At 40.3% G+C, this 23960-nt stretch overlaps 1 protein-coding gene across 3 annotated transcripts in view; it reads left to right on the forward strand.

The window, feature by feature from the left end:
- Window positions 1–23960, forward strand: part of cntn4 (contactin 4) — a 169907-nt gene that overhangs the window by 54846 nt on the left and 91101 nt on the right. For all 3 annotated transcript variants that reach the window (XM_029694672.1, XM_029694674.1, XM_029694673.1), the window contains one exon: window positions 11394–11489. In XM_029694672.1, the coding sequence (XP_029550532.1) occupies window positions 11394–11489 (96 nt within the window). The remainder of the gene's footprint in view (window positions 1–11393; window positions 11490–23960) is intronic.

The following is a 23960-nucleotide window of genomic DNA, read 5'->3' on the forward strand; positions in this document are numbered from 1 at the left end:
CTTAATGTGTTTGAGCCAATCAGTTGTGTTGTGACAAGGTAGGGGGGGTATACAGAAGATGGCCCTATTTGGTAAAAGACCAAGTCCATATTATGGCAAGAACAGCTCAAATAAGCAAAGGGAAACAACAGTCCATTATTACTTTAAGACATGAAGGTCAGTCAATATGAACATTTCAAGAACTTTGAAAGTTTCTTCAAGTGCAGTAACAAAAACCATCAAGCGCTATGATGAAACTGGCTCTCATGAGGACCACCACAGGAATGGAAGACCCAGAGTTACCTCTGCTGCAGAGGATAAGTTCATTAGAGTTACCAGCCTCAGAAATTGCAGCCCAAATAAATGCTTCACAGAGTTCAAGTAACAGATACATCTCAACATCAACTGTTCAGAGGAGACTGTCTGAATCAGGCTTTCATGGTTGAATTGCTGCAAAGAAACCACTACTAAAGGACACCAATAAGAAGAAGAGACTTGTTTCGGCCAAGAAACACGAGCAATGGACATTAGACCGGTGAAAATCTGTCCTTTAGTCTGGAGTCCAAATTGGAGATTTTTGGTTCCAACCGCCGTGTCTTTGTGAGATGAGGTGTGGGTGAATGGATTATCTCCGCATGTGTATTTCCCACCATAAAGCATGGAGGAGGATGTGCAATGGTGTGGGGGTGCTTTGCTGGTGACACTGTCTTTGGTTAACCAGCATGGCTACCACAGCATTCTGCAGCGATACGCCATCCCATCTGGTTTGCGCAATGACACAACACACCTTCAGGCTGTGTAAGGGCTATTTTACCAAGAAGGAGAGTGATGGAGTGTTGCATCAGATGACCTGGCCTCCACAATCCCCCGACCTCAACCAAATTGAGATGGTTTGGGATGAGTCGGGCCACAGAGTGAAGGAAAAGCAGCCAACGAGTGCTCAGCATATGTGGGAACTCCTTCAAGACTGTTGGAAAAGCATTCCAGGTGAAGCTGGTTGAGAGAATGCCAAGAGTTTGCAAAGCTGTCATCAAGGTAAAGGGTGGCTATTTGAAGAATCTCAAATACAAAATATATTTTGATTTGTTTAACACTTTTTTGGTTACTAAATGATTCCGTATGTGTTATTTCATAGTTTTGATGTCTTCACTATTATTCTAGAATGTAGAAAAAAGTCAAATAAAGAAAAATCCTTGAATGAGTAGGTGTTCTAAAACTTTTGACCGGTAGTGTATTTTTTGCCAGAAAACGGTCCTTAGTTGTTTTTAGTTTATATTCATAGAGCGCGTATGTATTTCTCTCACAGAACATGTGCAATTGCAGATTTGCTGTTTTTATTTCCCTTTTTTTCCTCTGGGCTCTAGATTTATACGAGCCCTGTTCATCCAGAGATTTGAGAATCCTAGATTTACTGAACATGGTGTGAAAATCCCACTAAGTCACAAGAGCAGACCACAAGCCCTGGAGGATATACAGTACATGAATCCCTCATTTAAATGTGAATAATTCCTAAACATTACTCTCCAGCTGTTGTGATAATGTGTATAGAGAGAGCACAGTAAGCTGAGATAATGAAGGGTAAATATCTACCAGCTATTTAAACTTTTTCCTTAATAGAATGCAGGTACTGTATCTGCACAGTACTGTATTCAGTTGCATCAGATATCATGTACATTTCTCCACCTTGTGGCTTTGAATGCTTCTTCTTTGATAAGAACAAAATGAAAAGAAAGATCAGTCATTACTGCACATTTGAACCTACTCTATGATGCGATGTCAAATCCAGTTAACCCAGGTGCAGTAAGTTAAGCGTGCTAAGATGAGTCTAACTTTCAATCCCCTGCAAATCCTCCGGGTTTGGTTTCTGAGTTCAACGGAAAGGGAAGGATGTGGAAACCATCAAAAGCCTCCCCAGGATCTCGACCATCAAGGAGACCCAGCTATAGCCCCTACACAGCCTGCTGCGCGGAGAAAGAATACCGCACTCTATACCTCAAATAGAGATACTGTGGCCAAAGTGTCTTAAAAGATCAAAATTGCTTTCCGAACTGAAGGGGTAGAGAAGACTAGCAACAACAGATATAGTACTATGGTCCATGTCAAACAAAAACAGATCATCATCAACAAAATGTCATATCTGATAGCAACACATCGACTTCCAAAGATCAAGTCATGATGACAAACTTATTTAAATATGTGGTTTATGGTGTGCGATAGGTACTAGAGTAGAACATCATTGAAAAAGACCCTCAGTCCCTTTAGCTCTGCCCCCATCACGGTAGTAAATCGTACCTCCAGGAGTTGGTTGCGTAATGAATCCCATTGTTCCGCTTGGACAGCCTTGTTGAAGTATGATAAGTTGTCCTGGCATTTAGAATGCTCATATAGCTGGGATGTGATCATCAGGTTCATCTGGATCATTGTGTGTAATGTCATCCCGCCCTTAAAATAATGGACGCTAATTGGATAAAGAGTCACATTCAAACTGTGATTTATTGTAGTTAGCTGGTTCCATTATGGACATAGACCTACGTTATTGTATTGCTAGTGTCTTCTGTTTTTCCTCTCTCGTGTGTATGTTTAGATAGAATCGAAAGACGTAACCAGTCTTGATACTACGAAGCAAACATTTTTCTCACTTGATTTGTATTTATTTATATATTTCCTTTTGTATTTCTCAAAAGAAATCATGGCGAAGAGTAGTTCAATGCCAACATATACAAGGCCTGTTATTTTTGTTGCGACTGATGTGAATTATTTGAAATGTCCCTTGAAGGCTGACCGCATGCTTTCTTTTGAACAAAAAGAGCACGAGCACAGCTGTGTGCCTCGAGGAGCATGCATTTGGTCAAGTCCCTCCCCAGCACTGGCCGCTCTGACTCTGCAGAGGCTCCTCTCCTCTGTATCATACTGTATTAAGGATTTCTGCTTGGCTCTTCAGACCCTTTTTGCAACAATGGTTTGTTTGCTCTGTTTTGGCTTTCAGGACAGGAGGGGGCACAGTGAATTTTACTACTATCATTCTTTTTGTGTGTGTGTGTGTGTGTGTGTGTGTGTGGGTGTGTGTGTGTTTTATCAGGATGATCAAAAAATGGCCTCCTGCACTTGCAGTGAAGTGGTCCCAGTACTGCTTCTTTTTACTGCGATGGCTTTTATCTCGATCCCAAATAATGCCCAAAAAGATACTTTGTTAAATTAATTCAGCACCTTAGATGTCCAATGCTTTTGTCCACTTTGTTCCTTTAGGCTCTCTATTTCCTAGGCTGTCTGTGGCTTTTATCTAGCACCCCATCCTGTGTTGAGATGAAAGAGGGCGGCACTGCCACTCCAAACCTTTTGTTACCAATCCCCCGGTACCAAGATTGGACCAATATAGACACAGAATTACCTCCATGGGCCCTCATGCACGGGACATTGGAAAGTCATTCATTAAATTTGTGTTTTGATAGAGAAAAGTCAAGCAGTCTAGACTTTCCAAATGGAGAGTTCACTTGCAGACAATTAAGCCCAGTCAGTCCAGAGATCACATTCTCTTTTACCAGTAGTACTGTCTATAGTTGAAATGTAGAAACACTTTGAACTGCCATAGCATATCAAACCGTTTTGGAGGTAGTAGAATATGTTCAGAATAGAATGTATTCAACCAAAATTATTCCAAAATGGGATAAACGTTGTACTGATTTTCTACCAGTGTGCAGTTTAATGGCGTGGTATCAACAAAATGCATCTCTCTTTTTGCAGTGAGAAAGAAAATATCAGATTCATTCATTCCTTTTTTTTCATCAGTTCAATTGCGGAGGTAGATGCATATAATTGACTCCAAATTGCCAAATCTCATATTAATCTGTGAGAAGTTGCAAGGAATATATTTTCTTAATAGAGCTTAAGAGTCTCAAATAGCTATTAGCAAAAGTGTGTTCTTGCATGGGTTCAGAGGAGATTTATGTTTTAAGAAATAATTACAGCCTGCCTCCTAATAGACTTGTCCCATAGTCAGTATGACATATATTAGCTGACCTTATAGTCCTCTTCATAAATCAGTGAGCCTAGTAATTTTACATTTAAATCTGCTCCTGGAGCAGAACTAATCAGCAATATAGTTTCAAAGCAGGTTGGGTTGGTTGCAGAGAGAGACGCTCAAGACTTTTCCATTGAGTCGCCCTGGAAAGAGAGCTTTCATTCCTGCATCGCTGCTCGAGGTGACATGACAATATGGAGCATATTACAGTGCAAGGTTAATTAAGGTTAATTCATCCAATTTGAACAATAGGTGCTCTTAAATCTGTGATATCACCCGTTATCAAATAAATGTCTCGTCGTTCCCTGTGCTAGAAAGATACAGTATGAATGTCCTTCTTATCGCTGTCTGTGTACCCAACGGTCAAATTCATTCTAGCTTGGCCCATTTTTGTGTAGACAGGTTTCACTTGCAGTAAATTACCACTGGTTAAATTCATACTGTCCCCACTTTAAACAGTGTCAATACAAATAAACAAAATGGAACATTCAGTAGTGTTTGGGAATATCAAAGGGGAGAAGAGGAAAATCAGGGGAATTTGTCCACAAGCTCGACTGCAGCTGTTTTGTCTTTGTGTGATATCTACAGTACCTGTCTGTGCAGCTTTTCCCCCCCCCCAAACAGTTTTGCGGAACTGCTCCTTTCATGTCTGTGGTAGGTATGGCATTATTCCAAATCGAATCACTGCTCACAGCCTCTTGAAAAGCATTGAGAAGTTCCCGATTGCAGTTCCCATATTTATCCAGGTCCCACCCGAGACGCTCTGCACACTCATCCATGAAGACTGTTCTTTGCTCTCCGAATTACCTTTACCCAGATCCGCCGGGCAACAATGGCGAGGGAAATTGCAGGAGACCGTTGCGACCTGTTATTGTTTTCCATCAATTGTCAAACATAAATTAGTTTCAATAAAAAGGTAATTTTAGTTTCTAAGCCATTTTTGAATTGCTTTGTAATGTTTGCGGTAGTGAGAGTGATGAATAAAACACAATCAAAACCTGATAACCACTGGAGCCATTAAAATCCTTCATGTGTGACTTAGGCTAAGCAAAATACCTTCTGCATACTGGAGTCCTTATTTGTTTTGGAGCCCCTATTTATTTGGGCCTTATTGGTTTTATCCGCAACATTTTGGGTCTAATATCGCCTTTTTGATGTTCCCGAGACTATGACTTCATAATTTCAGACGTGAAATTACATGATGAAAGTTATTTTTCCGTCTGCCTCAGCTGTGATATTTTGAGGCAGGCTCAGCCGTGCAACAATGATTGTAATCTAGTGTGGATAACTGTAATAATCATGTGGTAGTGATTCTTATATGGTTGCACCATGTTGTATATGCTGTTTGACAGTCTATTAAATATCCAAGATGTAATAGAAGGAGTGCTAATCAAACGGTTGTTTGTGTAGAGTGTTCAATTGATTGAACAATGTTTACTGCAGGGTTTCCAAACTTGTGGACCGCAAGAAATTGACTGCAAGAAGCCCAAACAGATATAATATTTTTACTATATAACATAATCATTTAAAACATTTGTATATGATCACGTGTCTCTCTTCCAAGACACCATTGTAGATTTGTGTATAGCGGTTTTCTCATGCTCATAGAATGACCCTCTTCCCTTCTAAGTTCGAGTCCAAGTTTGTTTATTTGTCACATACACATGATATAAAAAGAGTACGCAGTGCAATGGAATGCTAACTTGCAGGTTTGCCTCTCGACAATGCAACAACAATAGAAAAAGTATGTAGCTAAGTGATTAAAAAGAGTAAAACAAATAAAAGCTCAATGAAGTAGATCCTGTAGATCACTTCATTACTCCCTTCTTGTTTACAAAGCTCTGCTCCCCAAGCGTCCAATATACCTCACTTCCCTGTTGAAATGTTGGTTAACTCTCGAGGTCCCGCTTGTCTCCACAACATTTAGTAAATCCGCTTTTAGTCTTAACGCACCACAGTTATGGAATTCCTTACAAAACAAATTACACCTGGATTTCCTGGTGTCAATCGGGCAGTTTAAAACTCTGTTGTTAAATTAATTCACTGAAGTGTCCAATTGTTTCAATTCATTGTTATAACTTGTTGTAATAATCTGAATACAAATACAAATAATTTAACCGTTTTAATAATTGGCAGTATTTTACAAATAGTTGGAAATAACAGACATGAGACAAGCATGTTTACCTGTAGAATGGAATAAGACCTCTATGATTAATTTCATTTTTTCAATTCTACCACCTCAACATTGCCCATTTTAAACAGGGTTAAATATCTAGTTGTAGTAAAGTTCAGCTTTAGTCCACGGGGGGCACTACTTCAGTCAGAAAAGCGTTCTCTCAGCTCTTCAGTCTCAGAACAAGAATCTCGCAACACTCGCGTTAACATCTGCTAACCATGTGTATGTGACAAATACAATTTGATTTGATTTCAGCTAGCTAGCCAGCCAGTAGCTAGCAAAGTGACTGGCCAGCAAAGCTAGCTACAGAAACGAAACCCATCAAATACACTCGCTGGAAATAAACACTTTTCCTAATATCATGACTTATATCATCATCCTTAGCTTGCCCATTTACAAAATATACTGTCTGTCTGACACCCAATAACGTAAGGAGGCTGAGCACTAACATTAGTTTATTAGCATTAGCTACCACCTTCCCTGCACAAACCTGTGGCTAAACCTGCTGCTGCTGTGGCTGCACTTTGACTTTCTGGCTGTTCTGCCTTCTCAATCACTGCTGCCTGCTCATGCTCAACCTGCTCGCTTTTTCTGCCTCTCTTTTCGAAGAAGTTCAGAATATCTATATTTGCTCTGCAGACTCTGACTGAGTGACAGGCGTTTTGCTAAGTGATGACATTGACATCTAAACGGTGCTGTAGGTCTAGGGGAGAGGTCAAGGGACGTGAGCGGTCCACTGCGTTGTGAAATCTCAACCAAAAACAATATATATATATATATATAACCAAAAAAAGTGTTAAACAAATGAAAATATATTTGAGATTTTAGATACTCCATCTCAATTAGGTTGAGGGCAGGTGATTGTGGAGGGCAGGTCATCTCAAACAGCACTCCATTACTCTCCTTCTTGGTCAAATAGTTCTTACACAACCTGGAAGTATGTCCTGTTAAAAAACGAATTATAGTTCCACTAAGCGCAAACCAGATGGGATGGCGTATCGCTGCAGAATGCCGTGGTAGTCATGCTGGTTAAATGTGCCTTGAATTCTAAATTAGTCACAGACAGTGTCACCAGCAAAGCACCACCACACCATCACACCTCCTCCTCTATGCTTCACGGTGGGAACCACACATGTGGAGATCATCCGTTCACCTACTTTGTGTCTCACAAAGACCAAAAGACAGATTTCCACCGGTCTAATGTCCATTGCTCATTTTCTTGGCCCAAGCAAGTCTCTTCTTATTGCGGTCCTTTAGTAGTGGGTTCTTTGCAGCAATTCGACCATTAAGGCTTGATTCACCCGGTCTCCTTGTTAATGTTGATGTTGAGATGTGTCAGTCATACCTCTGTGAAGCATTTATTTGGGCTGCAATTTCTGAGGCTGGTAACTCTAATGAACTTATCCTCTGCAGCAGAGGTAACTCTGGGTCTTCCTTTCCTGTGGCGGTACTCAACATAGCACATTATGGTATTTGCAACTGCACTTGAAGAAAGTTTCAAAGTTCTTGAAATGTTCCGCATTGACTGACCTTCATGTCTTAAAGTAATGATGGACTGTTGTTTCTCTTTGCTTATTTGATCTGTTCTTGCCAAAAAAATGGACTTGGTCTTTTACCAAATAGGGCTGTCTTCTGTATGAAACCCCTACCTTGTCACAACACAACTGATTGGCTCAAACGCATTAAGAAAGAAATAATTTCCATAAATTAGCTTTTAACAAGGCACACCTGTTAATTGAAATGCATTCCAGGTGACTACCTAATGAACCTAGTTGAGAGAATGCCAAGAGTGTGCGAAGCTGTCATCAAGGCTAAGGGTGGCTACTTTGAAGTGTCTCAAATACAAAATATATTTTGATTTGTTTAACACTTTTTTGGTTACTACATGATTCCATTTGAGTTATTTCATGGTTTTGATGTCTTCACTATTATGCTACAATGTAGAAAATAGTAAAATAAAGAAAAACCCTGGAATGAGTAGGTGTGTCCAAACTTTTGACTGGTACTGTATATACAGTGCCTTCGGAAAGTATTCAGACCCCTTGACTTTTTCCACATTTTGTTACTTTACGGCCGTATTCTAAAATGGACTAAATAAAATATAAAAGTCATTGAAACTCTTTTTTCAACCACTCCACAAATTTCTTTTTAACAAACTATAGTTTTGACAAGTCGGTTAGGACATCTACTTTGTGCATGACACAAGTAATTTTTCCAGCAATTGTTTACAGACAGATTATTTAAATTATAATTCACAGAATCACAATTCCAGTGGGTCAGAAGTTTACATACATGACTGTGCCTTTAAACAGCTTGGAAAATTCCTGAAAATGATGTCATGGCTTTAGAAGCTTCTGATAGGCTAATTGACATCATTTCAGTAAATTGGAGGTGTACCTGTGGATGTATTTCAAGGCCTACCTGTGGCTCTTTGCTTGACATCATTGGAAAATCAAAAGAAATCAGCCAAGACCTCAGAAAAAAATTGTAGACCTCCATAAGTCTGGTTCATCCTTGGGAGCAATTTCCAAATGCCTGAAGATACCACATTCATCTGTACAAACAATAGTACCCAAGTATAAACACCATAGGATCACGGAGCCGTCATACCGCTCAGGAAGGAGACGTGTTCTGTCTCCTAGAGATGAACGTACTTTGGTGCAAAAAGTGCAAATCAATCCCAGAACAACAGCAAAGGACCTTGTGAAGATGCTGGAGGAAACAGGTATAATAGTATCTAAATCCACAGTAAAACAAGTCATATATCAACATAACCTGAAAGGAAGAAGCCACTGCCCCAAAACCGCCATAAAAAAGCCAGACCACGGTTTGCAACTGCACATGGGGACAAAGATCGTAGTTTTTGGAGAAATGTCCTCTGGTCTGATGAAACAAAAATAGAACTGTTTGGCCATAATGACCATCATTATGTTTGGAGGAAAAAGGGGGAGGCTTGCAAGCCAAAGAGCACCATTCCAAACGTGACGCACGGGGATGGCAGCATCATGCTGTGGGGGTGCTTTGCTGCAGAAGGGACTGGTGCGCTTCACAAAATAGATGGCGTCATGAGGAAGGAAAATTATGTGGATATATTGAAGCAACATCTCAAGACATTAGTCAGGAAGTTAAAGCTTGGTCGCAAATGGGTCTTCCAAATGGACAATGACCCCAAGCATACTTCCAAAGTTGTGGCAAAATAGCTTAAGGACAACAAAGTCAAGGTATTGGAGTGGCCATCACAAAGCCCTGACCTCAATCCTATAGAAAATTAGTGGGCAGAACTGAAAAAGCGTGTGGGAGCAAGGAGGCCTACAAATCTGACTTAGTTACACCTGCTCTGTCAGGAGGATTTGGCCAAAGTTCACCCAACTTATTGTGGGAAGCTTGTGGAAGGCTACCCGAAACGTTTGACCCAAGTTAAACAATTTAAAGGCAATGCTACCAAATACTAGTTGAGTATATGTAAACTTCTGACCCCCTGGGAATGTGATGAAAGAAATAAAAGCTGAAATAAATCATTCTCTCTACTATTATTCTGACATTTCACATTCTTAAAATAAAGTGGTGTTCCTAACTTACCTAAAACAGGGAATTTTTAGTAGGATTAAATGTCAGGAATTGTGAAAAACTGAGTTTAAATGTATTTGGCGAAGGTGTATGTAAACTTCCGACTTCAACTGTGTGTAAATGTGACATTTGAGTGTTTTATCTTAAAGCAAAAAATGTAAGAAAATCTGTGTTAGCTTTGCCATTATGGGGTATTGTGTGTAGATTGATGAGGGGAAAAAAAATATTTTATACATTTTAGAATAAGACTTATGTAACAAAATGTGGAAAGCAGGCATTGTAAGTTGCATGGACTCACTCTGTGTGCAATAATGGTGTTTAACATGATTTTTGAATTTTTGAACTATTTTTATTAGTATTATTTTTATTGGACTATCAAAACATCCGGGCTGAAGCTAATGATGCAACTGTGTGTGACATTATTCTCACATTGAGGCTTGGGATCCCTCAGTAAACACTCAGTCACAGGGGGATTTAGCCTGAGGCAGAGCTTAAGGCTGTTTACCACCCCCAAATGTGTATACGTACAGCACAAGGCAAGCCTCACAGGGATTTCCATCATGACTATTCATCTCCAGCTAAATATACACTACATTGCCAAAAGTTTGTGGACACCCCTTCAAATTATTGGATTCAGATATTTCAGCCACAACTGTTGCTGATGGGTGTATGAAATCGAGCACACAGCCATGCAATTTCAATAGACAAACTTTGGCAGGAGAATGGCCTATACTGAAGAGCTGAATGACTTTCAACGTGATACAGTCATAGGATGCCACCTTTCCAACAAGTCAGTTCATCAAATTTCTCTCCTGTTAGAGCTGCACAGTCAACTGTAAGTTCTGTTATTGTGAAGTGGAAACGTCTAGGAGCAGCAACTGCCCAGCCACACAAACTCACAGAATGGGACCACCGAGTGCTGATGCTCGTAGCGCGTAAAAATCATCTGTCCTCGGTTACAACACTCACTGCCAAGTTCCAAACTGCCTCTAGAAGCAATGTCAGCACAAAAACTGTTCGTTGGGAGCTTCATGAAACACAGTGGGTTTGGCTGATTCCAGGAGAACGCTACCTGCCCCAATGCATAGTGCCAACTGTAAAGTTTGGTGGAGGAGGAATAATAGACTGGGGCTGTTTTTAATGGTTCAGACTAGGCACCTTAGTTCCAGTGAACGGAAATCCTAACGCTACAGCATACAATGACATTATAGACGATTCTGTGCTTCCAATTTTGTGGCAACAGTTTTGGGGAGGGCCGTTTCCTGTTTCACCTGTTTGTAGCATTAAGATTTCCCTTCACTGGAACTAAGGGGCCTAGCCCGAACCATGAAAAACAACCCCAGACCATTGTCCCTCCTCCACCAAATGAGCTGTTCGACGAGCAGGTGTACTTCTCACTACTTTCCTTTCTGACCAGTGTTTACTTTTTGATAAGTTAGATGTTAGATGTACAGCACAGTGGCAGCACACCTGAGATGGTTCAATTTGACCCAAAGTTAGTCTTTCTTTTCCTTTGATTTCTCAAATGTGTATGCTCTGTTTTCTTGCTCTGCACAAACATGTCGTTCTTGTTTGTTTTGTCTTGCACACTATCAAAGATTTGTCGGGCCACAATCCAGCAGGGAGTATTACATAATGCCTATTATTTTTCAGACATGGAAAACTTCAAGACCCACAGAAGAAGCTCAGTGTCAGTTCGCGAGGGACAGGGGGTGGTTCTGCTGTGTGGTCCCCCGTCTCACTCTGGAGGTAAGAAACCAACCACTGACTCTTTATAGTGATAACTGAGCCATACTTTGTCACCTGCTTGTCAGGCTATAACACGTCTCTCTCTCTCCTGAACACATTGAAACTTTTCTAACAGCTTAAGATATGTCCGAGGCTGAGGCATCAGAAACGGAGAGTGGAGTTTCCAGACAGACATCTCCTCTCTGCTGCTCTCGGCTCCTGGAGCTGCTTATCTTCCTCTTGCTCATGTTCCTAAGACCGTCAGCAAGTGTTAGCTTGCCAAACTGCCCTCGGGAGACAAAGGTGTTTGTGTGCCACTAGCCTATAGCTCACCACCACCCTCTTTACCAGCATCTGTGGGGAGCCAAGGCCAAGTGATCTCCAACAGATCGTTCCCGGTATCAAATAGATTGCGCAAACATTATCATCCTCTGCTAACCATGGGGTGTTAAGCCATTCTCCTCTGTAGAGAGTTTAGCTTCCTCTCCCTACCAGCCTTGGAGTCCTACCTCTCTTTCATAGGAGGGACTCTGTGTTGAGATGAATTCATATAACCACCTGTCAGGCCTCCTCACGCTTTCTGTACCTTCCATCGTCTTCTGTAGCTCAGTTGGTAGAGTATGGCCCTTGCAAACGTCAGGATAGTGGGTTTGATTCCTGGGAACATCCCTACATAAAATGTATGCATGCATGACTGTAAGTCACTTTGGATTAAAGCGACTGCTAAATGGCATATAATATATTATTTTCCCATATCAGTTTGATTACTTTTATTCATTAAAAGAACAGCATGTGTTTTAACATCTTATTAATTGTGTTGACAGTGTTGCTCAATTAAAGCTAGAATCTGCAGTTGAAACAATAACAAAGCCCAACCCCGCCTCAGTTTTAGTAAAAAGTTGAAGGATGGACATGGGGAAATGTAATCACTTTCTAAATCCTAAACTGAGCTGATGCAAGGACTGGCCATTCATTATATCAAAATGATAGTTTTAACCATGTTTTTTTGGCTATACAGTGTTTGTTTACATTTGCGTTGTTTACAAACATTGGAGTAAAACAAGCTTATACAATATTTTGGGTTCTGATGGGCTATGACATTTAAACTAAGCTCACGAGGTATTTGTAAGTTATATTCCTCAAGAATCAATGGGTATGTCATTCATTTATATAATTCATTCATAAGTCCAAAAATTGATTTTGCAACTGCAGATTCTAGCTTTAAAAGTGCTTCATATCCACGGAATGTTCAAATTACTATGGGTTGGTCTTAGTTTCTTTCTCACAAAGAACTGTTAACCCATCAGAACTGAGAACTATCATTTTCAGTTCTGCTGAATATTCTTACGTGATGAAATAGAATCATTAATTACTTTTCAAAAGCTAGTTGAATTTCTGCATATTCTCCATTGTGAAACATACTTGCTTATATTGAATTTTCTATTTTAGCTCACACTTCTGTTCATAAATTCTTAACAAGTTAAAAGAGCAAAAGGAATTGCTTTAGTTATCACCACTTCTTAGAAACTGAACATTTCTCAGAAGTGAAGAGGATAAGTTTGTATTCCCTATACTTGAAAAGGGTGTCTGGCGTCTGCATGTTCCTTATTCAGAAGATCTCTGCATGAGAGATGAATGGTGAAGGCTGAACTTTATACACAGTTTCAACCCACAGTAATATGCTGTGGCTGATGAAGAATGAACATTGTATTGCTATTGAATATTATTATTTAATATATATATATATATATACACACTACCGGTCAAAAGCTTTAGAACACCTACTCATTCAAGGGTTTTTCTTTATTCTTACTATTTTCTACATTGTAGAATAATAGTGAACACATCAAAACTGTGAAATAACACATATGGTAACCAAAATCATATAGTAACCAAAAAATGTATTTTATATTTGAGATTCTTCAAATAGCCACCCTTTGCCTTGATGACAGCTCTGCACACTTTTGGCATTCTCTCAACCAGCTTAACCTGTTATGGCTAGGGGGCAGTATTTTCACAGCCGGATAAAAAACGTACCCGATTTAATCTGATTATTACTCCTGCCCAGAAACTAGAATATGCATATAATTATTATATTTGGATAGAAAACACTCCAAAGTTTCTAAAACTGTTTGAATGGTGTCTGTGAGTATAACAGAACTCATTTGGCAGGCCAAAACCTGAGAAGATTCTGTACAGGAAGTACCCTGTCTGACCATTTCTTGCCCTTCTTGATTATCTCTATCCATTACAGAGGATCTCTGCTGTTACGTGACACTTCCTACGGCTCCCATGGGATCTCAGAAGGCGGCAAAAAGCTGAATCGTGGCTTTGCAGGCTCTGGCTGAAAAACATTAGCGCGTTTGGATAGTGGCCAGTAATAGTACTATGAGACTCAGGCTTGTGCACGAGAGGATAGCATGCTTTTATTTTCTCTCTCTTTGTACGTTTACACGCTTTCCCGGTCGGAATATTATCGCTTTTTTACGAGAAAAATGGCATAAAAATTGATTTTATACAGCGGTTGACATGCTTCGAAGTACGGTAATGAAATATTTACAAATCTTTTGTCACGAAATGCGCCATGCTCGTGACCCTTATTTACACTTCGGATAGTGTCTTGAACGCACGAACAAAACGCCGCCGTTTGGATATAACTATGGATTATTTTGGACCAAACCAACATTTGTTATTGAAGTAGAAGTCCTGGGAGTGCATTCTGACGAAGAACACCAAAGGTAATCAAACTTTTCTAATAGTAAATCGGAGTTTGGTGAAGGCTAAACTTGCTGGGTGTCTAAATAGCTAGCCCTGTGATGCCGGGCTATCTACTGAGAATATTGCAAAATGTGCTTTCACCGAAAAGCTATTTTAAAATCGGACATATCGAGTGCATAGAGAAGTTCTGTATCTATAATTCTTAAAATAATTGTTATGTTTTTTGTGAACGTTTATCGTGAGTAATTTAGTAAATTCACCGGAGGTTTGCGGGGGGTATGCTAGTTCTGAACGTCACATGCTAATGTAAAAAAGCTGGTTTTTGATATAAATATGAACTTGATTGAACAAAACATGCATGCATTGTATAACATAATGTCCTAGGGTTGTCATCTGATGAAGATCATCAAAGGTTAGTGCTGCATTTAGCTGTGGTTTTGTTTTTTGTGACATTATATGCTAGCTTGAAAAATGGGTGTCGGATTATTTCTGGCTGGGTACTCTGCTGACATAATCTAATGTTTTGCTTTAGCTGTAAAGCCTTTTTGAAATCGGACAGTGTGGTTAGATTAAAGAGAGTCTTGTCTTTAAAATGCTGTAAAATAGTCATATGTTTGAAAAATGGAAGTTTTCGGATTTTAGAGGAGTTTGTATTTCGCGCCACGCCCATCATTGGATATTGGAGCAGGTGTTCCGCTAGCGGAACATCTAGATGTAAGAGGGACTGCTTTTACAGCAGTCTTGAAGGAGTTCTCACATATGCTGAGCACTTGTTGGCTGCTTTTCCTTCACTCTGTGGTCCGACTCATCCCAAGCCATCTCAATTTGGTTGAGGTCTGGGGATTGTGGAGGCAAGGTCATCATATGCAGCAATCCATCACTCAATCAATCCTTCTTGGTGAAATATCCCTTGCACCGCATGGAGGTGTGTTGGGTCATTGTCCTGTTGAAAAACAAATGATAGTCCCACTATGCCCAAACCAGATGGGATGGCGTATCACTGCAGAATGTTGTGGTAGCCATGCTGGGTAAGTGTGCCTTGAATTCTATATAAATCAAATACAGTGTCACCAGCAATACGCCCCCACAACATAACACCTCCTCCTCCATGCTTTATGGTGGGAAATACACATGCGGAGATCATCCGTTCACCCACACAAGGCGGTTGGAACCAAACATCTCACATTTTTCAAACCAAAAAGGACAAATTTCGACCGGTCTAATGTCCGTTGCTCGTGTTTCTTGGCAAGTCTCTTCTTCTTATTGGTGTCCTTTAGTAGTGGTTTCTTTGCAGCAATTCGACCATGAAGGCATGATTCACACAGTCTCCTCTGAACAGTTGATGTCGAGATGTATCTGTTACTTGAACTCTGTGAAGCATTTATTTGGGCTGCAATTTCTGAGGCTGGTAACTCTAATGAACTTATCCTCTGCAGCAGAAGTAACTCTGGGTCTTCCTTTCCTGTGACGGTCCTCATGAGAGCCAGTTTCATCATAGCGCTTGATGGTTTTTGCAACTGCACTTGAAGAAACTTTCAAAGTTCTTGACATTTTCCACATTGACTGACCTTCATGTCTTAAAGTAATGATGGACTGTCATTTCTCTTTGCTTATTTGATCTGTTCTTGCCATATTATGGACTTGGTCTTTTACCAAATAGGGCTATCTTCTGTATACCCCCCTACCCCCCTACAACTGATTGACTCAAACGCATTAAGAAAGAAAGAAATTCCACAAATTCACTTTTAACAAGGTACACCTGTTAATTGACTACCTCATGAAGCTTGTTGAGAGAATGCCAAGAGTGTGCAAAGCTGTCATCAAGGCAGAGAGTGGCTACAGTGAAGGATCTCAATTCTAAAATATATTTTGATTTGTTTAACACTTTTCTGGTTACTACATGATTCCATAAGTGTTATTTTATAGTTTTGATGTCTTCACTATTATTCTACAATGTAGAAAATAGTCAAAATAAAGAAAAACCCTTGATTGAGTAAGAGTGTCCAAACTTTTGACTATCATTGTATATATATTGCATGAGGACATTTTGTACACGTTCAATATTTCTGAAATATCTGAACTGAATGTGCAGCCGAGATGGCAAAGCTTGAGTACCAAATGTTTTCTTGTTATTTGTGTATTTGAATATTTCTGAGAGAGAAACTGGTAGAAATCTAAACAATTCCCTTTCAGCCAGGAAAAATGTTTTTCACTTCTGAGTTATGTCACTTTAGCATACGGGCGGCAGCTTTGTGTGAGGAAGAGCTTATCGCCTATAGTAAACAGTTTCCTCAAAGTCTCTAAGTCTCCTCGTCCTACAGCTCTTATAGCTTCAGTAGGATGCTGTTATAGCAATGAGTTACGGTAACACATTCGAATGACGGTGCTTTTTCTCATGCTATGATTCTACGCATTAACTGCTACTTTAGGCACACATCTGGAAAAATAGGGTATCCACGTATTTCTAATCATATTTGTGCTGTCATTTAGGCTGTCACCTCTTTTGCCTGTTGGCACATTCTGTCTTGTTTTGGCAGATGGATCAGATGTGATAGCTCCCATCTCTTTCAGGAGTGATTAAATACAACACCTGCTTTGCCTCGCTCACTCAAACCTCTCTCACAGATGTCATAAATTCACCTACTACCCCTGCAGGGTAGTACAGTAAGTGGAGGGATCGGTGATAAACAAGGGCTGTAGCAATTTGTAGTTTGTAGCCTGTTGGGATTGTTCCTAACAAAAGCTTGGCAGGCTCCATGGCCAATTACAATTTCAGATGTGCATCTTTCATATTCTGGTGCCAGAGCCTAAGCTAAAACAAAGGTGCAGAAAACTGCCTGGAAAAAGTTAGTATTCCACCCTTTCCACTTACCTTCATCATCGTCCTCCATCTAGAAATAAAGGCATTGTGTCCCGCTCTTCCTCCCCCTGGCGCTCGAGGGCGCCAGGACCCCCAGCATTACGCACTCAAGCCACCATCAGTACCTGCCTTCCCCCCGTCACGCGCATAAGCGATCATTGGACTCACGTGGACTCAATTACTTGTCATTACCTTCCCTATATCTGTCTGTTCCCAAGCTCTGTTTCCTGCTTCGGGATTAATTGTCTCATGTCCGTGCTACCTGTGTTCCGACGCTGTTCCTGTCTTGTTTCCTTGTCTGTTCCCAAATATATGTCTGACTCCCAGTACCTGCTTCTCCTGTCCGGATGTCGGCCCCTACACATTGTTAATAGTATCCTGATCTACTCTCATATTTTCATTGTTGATCATTTCATATCTGATGTATTTAGAGGAGGGCCGGTCGCTGGCTCGAAGACCCTGTTTGGGGATGACATCTCCACTTTAGTTTGTATTTTGATAAACCCATTACTTCTTGTGTACGAAAGGAGAGAACATTTCAAACACATCAGACATGTTAATACATATAACAGAGGCCACCTCGAGACTGCTGTTTCTCCTTGAGTTACATGTCTTCTTAGTAATGAGAAGTGGAACATCATTTTAATTCTCACAATGTTGTTTCAGAAATAATGAAGAAAGGAGATATTTCTTCTCAAAGACCAAGGTTAATTTGAAATATTTTCCCATAGAATGTTACTGTACTTCCTGTTGGAGGAATTCTATTGATGGAATGTTTCTTCATAGAAAGTATGTTTCCATTTTTTGTTCCTACATGGTTTTCCACAGAGGTCCTTGAAGATCAGATGAAATTCATTTCAAAGTTAGAGTCTGATAAGTCAAATGCTAAGAACAAAACAAAATAGTATACCTCAGAGTGTATACCCCTGTACTGGCGCAGTCGGTCATTGTGAGTATCTACAAGGATTCCTTCCCACTCAGCTGATGCGTTGTGTTTGAACAGAAGGAATACTTTGTACTTCAAAGTTGCATTATGTTGCTGTCTTTCTAGTGCAATAATAATAGGAGGTGCACCAATGGTCCTTACAGTATATTTAACAGCTGACTACATGAATTTACATCAGACTGAGTGTAGTAGCTCAGGAATAAACGAAATGGAGATCGTGGAAGGCCTCCATAGTATACAGTCAGGTCCAAACTTATTGGCACCCTTGATAAAGATAAGCCAAAAATATTGTAGCAAATAAATATTACAAATACTGAGCTATATTCTATGCCAAAAATGTTTTTTAATGATATTCTTTCTATCGCCGCAAATGTGCATGGCCAAAGAGCTCTATTTTTGTCATCCAACAAATGTAAGAACGAAAGAAAGATACATATGCAGAAAGTAATCTCATAGCTACTGTAGAATATGGTGGTGGATCTTTGATGTTACTGGTCTATTTTGCTTCCACTGGTCCTGGGGCCCTTGTTAAGGTCAACGGCATCATGAACTTTACCCAGTACCGGGACGTTTGCCTCTGCCAAGAGGATGAAACTTGGCCGCAAGTGGCTCTTCAAGAAAGACAATAACCCCAAGCACACATCAAATTCAGCAAAGAAATTGTTAATTGAACCCAAAATCTACATTTTAGTTTCCGGACATGAACCCCATTGAAAACCTGTTTGAATTGAAAAGAGCAGTCCATAAGCACAGATGATGGAGATCAAGGACCTGTAAGGATTCTGCATGGAGGAATGATCTAAGATCCCTCCCAATGGGTTCTCCAACTCATAAAATATTTTAGAAAACGGCTCAGTGCCATTGTCCTCACAAGATGAAGTATTGAAAGGTATTGAAAAACAAGATTACTTGTTAAATAAAATCTCTTTCGCTGAGCGATTGAATTAATATAAAATAATATAATTTTCCCATTCATTTGAAGCATGCAATAGAGTTCAGTATTTGTATTTTTTATTTTATAGTCTTTTTTGCTCATCTTTGTCAAGGGTGCCAATGAATCTGGACCTGACTGCATACAGTATGTACCCAAGCCATGAGTGCATACTGTAGTGACGCCTCACAGGTGTGATGTGATGGGTTGGGGAAGCATTTACATCGTAAGTCACTCGTTTGACACGATGAGGGGTGTCTCTCTTAGCATGTCTTCAAGATGGTGACAGCCTATGACAAGCGATGCTGACAACAATCTGCCATATTGCCACACTATGTCTCATGAAGCCAGAAGCTCAATCAAATCCTGCATGTGGGTGGTGCGTATTCATATTCATTACCCTATGTAGGTGGGCAAGGCCATGGGTTCCAGCCTTGAGTACCAGTGTATCCCCAGGGCTCCACTGGGCCTCTGCCTGAGTGGCTGTCAGGGGGCCCACAATGTATAACAGACAGCTGTCTACAAGCTCCCTGTGCAGCAGAGTGCATGCATCGTGAGCTCAAATATGCAGATTGAGCTGTATGATCTACTGGCAAGGGAGCGTGTGTGTGTGCGTGCCTGTGTGTGTGCGACTGAGTTAGAGAGAGAGCGAGAGCAAGAGAAAGAAAGAGACAGAGAGAGATTTCCTTCTATTCTATTCTATTCCTAGCTAGGGACATAGGGGTGTGAGTTCACATTGCCTTACACCTGATGGGTTAGTGGCACATATCAGCAGAATGTTGACTAAAAGGCATTTACAGGTCATCTGTGACTCCGTATTTCAGAAGGGGCTTGCTGTCAGGGTTTATGTATAATCTGATTAGTGGATGACACATTTTATAATCTCCATAAATAAACTCCTGAGTTGATAACTCCAAAATACTGTATTGAGAGACATTTTTACACTCCGGCTACTGCCAGAGGAAGAATCCAATCCACACAGAATGTAATTTGCCGAACCCATTTGCAACAGCACGCATGGCACATCTTCCTACCGTATTAAAGACACACACACACGCAAGTGAGGTGCATGTGTTTCCTAAGGGGATATACTGTGATAGTGTTATTGACCCGTTTCCCATATTAGTATCAAGTACAAGGTAGAGGCTTTTATACAGACATATATACACTACTAGACATGTTAAAATAATTATACTCCATTACCGTACAGAGCCAGTGTTCACTCTCTTGGTAACACAACTTTGCAGATAACTGAGTAATATTCTTGAAAATCATACTCAAACCCTGGGATTTATTTTTATGTAGTTATTAATCATATAGAGAGCTAACAATTAATGGAAATGAGGGATATGTGTATTGAAAGCAGGTGCTTCCACACCGGTGTTGTTCCTGAGTTACTTAAGCAATTAACATCCCATCATGTTTAGGATCATGTATAAATATGCTGGGAAGGCCATTATTTTGACCATTATTTTGGCTACTATGGCTATGCCCCCATAGGATGACAATGCCCCCATCCACAGGACACATGTACCCATAGAATGATCAGTGTACATACAGTAGGCAACTGTAGGAACACAAACATACAATCTCGAGGGAAACTTGAATGACGTTTAAGCTTCTCAGAGTATGGAGTAAATAACATTAAATTGTTGTTGTTGTCGTTATATTTGATGTGTGTGTGGTGTGAGGGGAGTGTAATTGCAGGTGCCTTTCCTGCTATGCCATCTAGTTGGCTGTGTGTAAGCACTTCGTTCCTTTCTGCTGGACACCAGCCACACGTCCTCTCCCCAGGCTCCCGTGCCCCAGTACATATACACAAATCCCTCAATGCCAGTGGGAATTTCATTCCTCGAGGAATACACTGCATGTCAGCTGCTCTGCAAGGAGAAAATAACAATCCTGGAAAACAACACTCTGTTGTTCTGTTCTGTGCTCAACAGCAAGCTTGGGTAGCAGAGCACCAGCTTGGACTTGGCATGGAATACAGTGTTGTTGCTAACCATTACGATGACAACACTCCAGCTTTCAGTGTTGCAAGGAATTAAAGCTGCAATATGTAACTTTTTGGGCGAGCTGAACAAATTAACATAGACATGCGAGTTATAGATCTGTCATTCCCATTAAAAGCAAGTTTAAGAAGCAGTATATCTGTTCTATGTGTGTAATTTCTATGCTTCCCATTCTTACGTTTTGCTTTTTGTTTTACTTTCGGTTTTGTACACCAGCTTCAAACAGCTGAAAATACAATATTTTTGCTGATGAAAAATATATTTCACATCGGTTTAGATGGTACAATGATTCTCTACACTATACTTGCTTGTTTTGTCACAAACTGAAATTAGGCAAAGTATTAGAATTTGAGCAATCAGGAAATGGCGGAGCGATTTCTGCAAAGTGCACCTTTAAACTCAATTGCATTGTGTTGTGTTCCTTCTCATATTCAGTGCTTTTGGCTTTTGTATGTTAAATTCCCAACATCTTTATTCAGAGGCATAGCAATATTGCCTAAGTGAAATTGCAGCTGCTCGTTTGCTTTTAATATTGCTTGCTGTAATGGTCACACTCTTTGATAAGCTAAGAGATTGATGTAGAGTTGGCTGTCTGGCTGTGTGGTTATGGTACACTCCAATCAATAGATGGATGTGTCCTTTACTCTCAGGAAAGATTGCATTGATATACTGTCTTCTTTCTCAAATGTGCTCTGAACACAAATCCCTTTCATTTACAGTATATTGATTGACCTCAGGTGTATATGATAAAAGGATATGGTGCCGCCATTAAAAAATGTTTTTTTTTTTTCTGTCGTGCCTTGACCTGCAGTAATACCGGTCTGTCATGGCATATAAACCATTGTCGAGGCACCATCTGAATTCAGGTTGACGTTTATTGTCATGAATCTTGCTCTGGAGGCAAACACACTATCACAGCTTATTGTGAAATAGACACCAATTACTTATTTGAAATTCATGACAGGCACACAAAATAGTGCAACGTTACACGGTTTTCATCACAACGCATTTTGCGTGTCTTAACACAATCTTCTTCCCTGTGTACGTTACACAAATTCCAATTTGTTTGGGTTGCTAGACGTTCACGTTATATGCCCACTGATCCATCCATCCTCCCCAACCAACATCCCTCCTATCGTTTCTGCCTTAAGTAACCTACTGTCTTTATCTGTGATTGAAATCTACACTATACTGTTGGATTCGGGATAAACTCTGAACATTGCGATATTAAATAAATGATAGATCAGAAGCATAGAATATGAGGAGTGAAAGAGACTGGGTTTTATGTTGGAAGTTAATGCTTTTCTGTAGAAAGACAGATGGCTTTGAAATGTGTTGGGTGGACGGGAGGAGATCACAGGATTGCTATAGGGGAGCGGATGGACATATGTGGATTAGGCGAAGAAGGGGTTGAGGTCAGGAGGTCAGGGTTTATTACCCTCTTCCTGTGGAACCATAAGATGTAAGGATTGGAGAGAAGGAGGAGTGTCTAAAGTGGGGTATATTTACTTGTGATGGTGAGAAAGTTTTTTTTTTATCTGAATACAGCTGTGTCGACCCTTTGGGAAGAATTAAACTTGGTTAAGCTTCTCTAGTGTCCGTGAGTTATTTACTCTGAAAAATAAGAACCTAACAATACAAAATTGTGTACTGCACATGAAAATATTAACTTTTTCGTGTGACTGTCTCGAATTTCCAATAAGCAATTTGTTTCTACTTCAAACTAATCTGTGATACTGGATTGTGGAGGCAGAACTGACGGCTAGATGGGCCAGCTGTGAAGTCAAAAATGGCTATATCATAAAAATGTATGAAAACAAACATTTGCTTTTTGGTCTTAATTTAAGGTTAAGGTTAGGCATTAGGGTTAGTTATGTGGTTAGGCTTAGGTTTGTATGACTTTGTGGCTGTGCCAGCAAGTGACCACTCTGCAGAGCTTCCTCCAGGGCAAGATTCCTGACAATAAATGCCGACTTGCCATCTGAATCAGTGTTCTCAAACAGGTTAAGTGAGGCACAATATTAATCATGTGTTCTGTAACTCGACGTCTTAAAGGGCTCTTCGCAATTCTTGTGCTGTTTATGTTATTGGAGTGCGTTGCTTTCACTTATTGCTTTTCAGTGTGGCCCGTAAAGTGTTCCATTCAATTTTGTGGTGTACAGTAGCAACCTAGAAGTGGGTGAGGCAGGAACACATTGGACTCCTTATGTCTCCAATCTACCTATTGAACATTAATACGTGCCCTCTGATTTGGCCGGTTTATTTGCAGTTCAGTATTGGAAAAGCTTTGATTAATTGTAAGCTCTCTATGTGATTAATAACTACATTCAAATGAATCACAGGGTTTGTGTATGATTTTGCAAGAATATTAGTAAGATCTGAATCTGTCTCCGCTATGCTCCTTATCTACTGTTGCCACCATGTCTAGATCTACATGAACTTTGCTCGTACACTCAGGCCCGTCTAGTCCAGGACATGACGAGATGGGCAGCCAATGACCAGACTGATCGTATCGAAAATGAACATGATTATTGCCTGTTTTGTGAAGTTATGGAATGACAATTATATTTTGACGTAGGCTGTTCTTCTTTTCCGACGGCCTATGTCCGCATGCAGAGCCTACCTGCTCCTCCTAGTCAGCAGAAGAAAGACAGGCAGGGAGATGGGGCTGGGTGCAGATCAGGGATGACGCAGACTGCCAGGCCAGATACAAACGCAGAGAGAGCAAGGAGCTGCCTCCCCTCCGCTGATGCACTTCCTATTTTGACAGGCCAATGTTCTAGCATTGGGAACATGCTGGGAATGTGTGGTCATTATAACAGAATACACCCAGATTTGAAGTAGACACAGTCGTGTGCACATGCTATTATTAACATGGTCGAAATCGTCTTTTAATGACGAGGTAATAATACGCTCTGTTTTCTGAATGTGTTGCTAGCATTTCCAGAAATCTACAGTGGAGAGTCAAATATCTATCTGGGGCTCCTTATATTCACCTCGGATCAGAGAAGCTAGAGAGGCTAAA

Source organism: Salmo trutta, chromosome 16 (genome assembly GCF_901001165.1).
Source record: "Salmo trutta chromosome 16, fSalTru1.1, whole genome shotgun sequence".
Classification (NCBI taxonomy): domain Eukaryota; kingdom Metazoa; phylum Chordata; class Actinopteri; order Salmoniformes; family Salmonidae; genus Salmo; species Salmo trutta.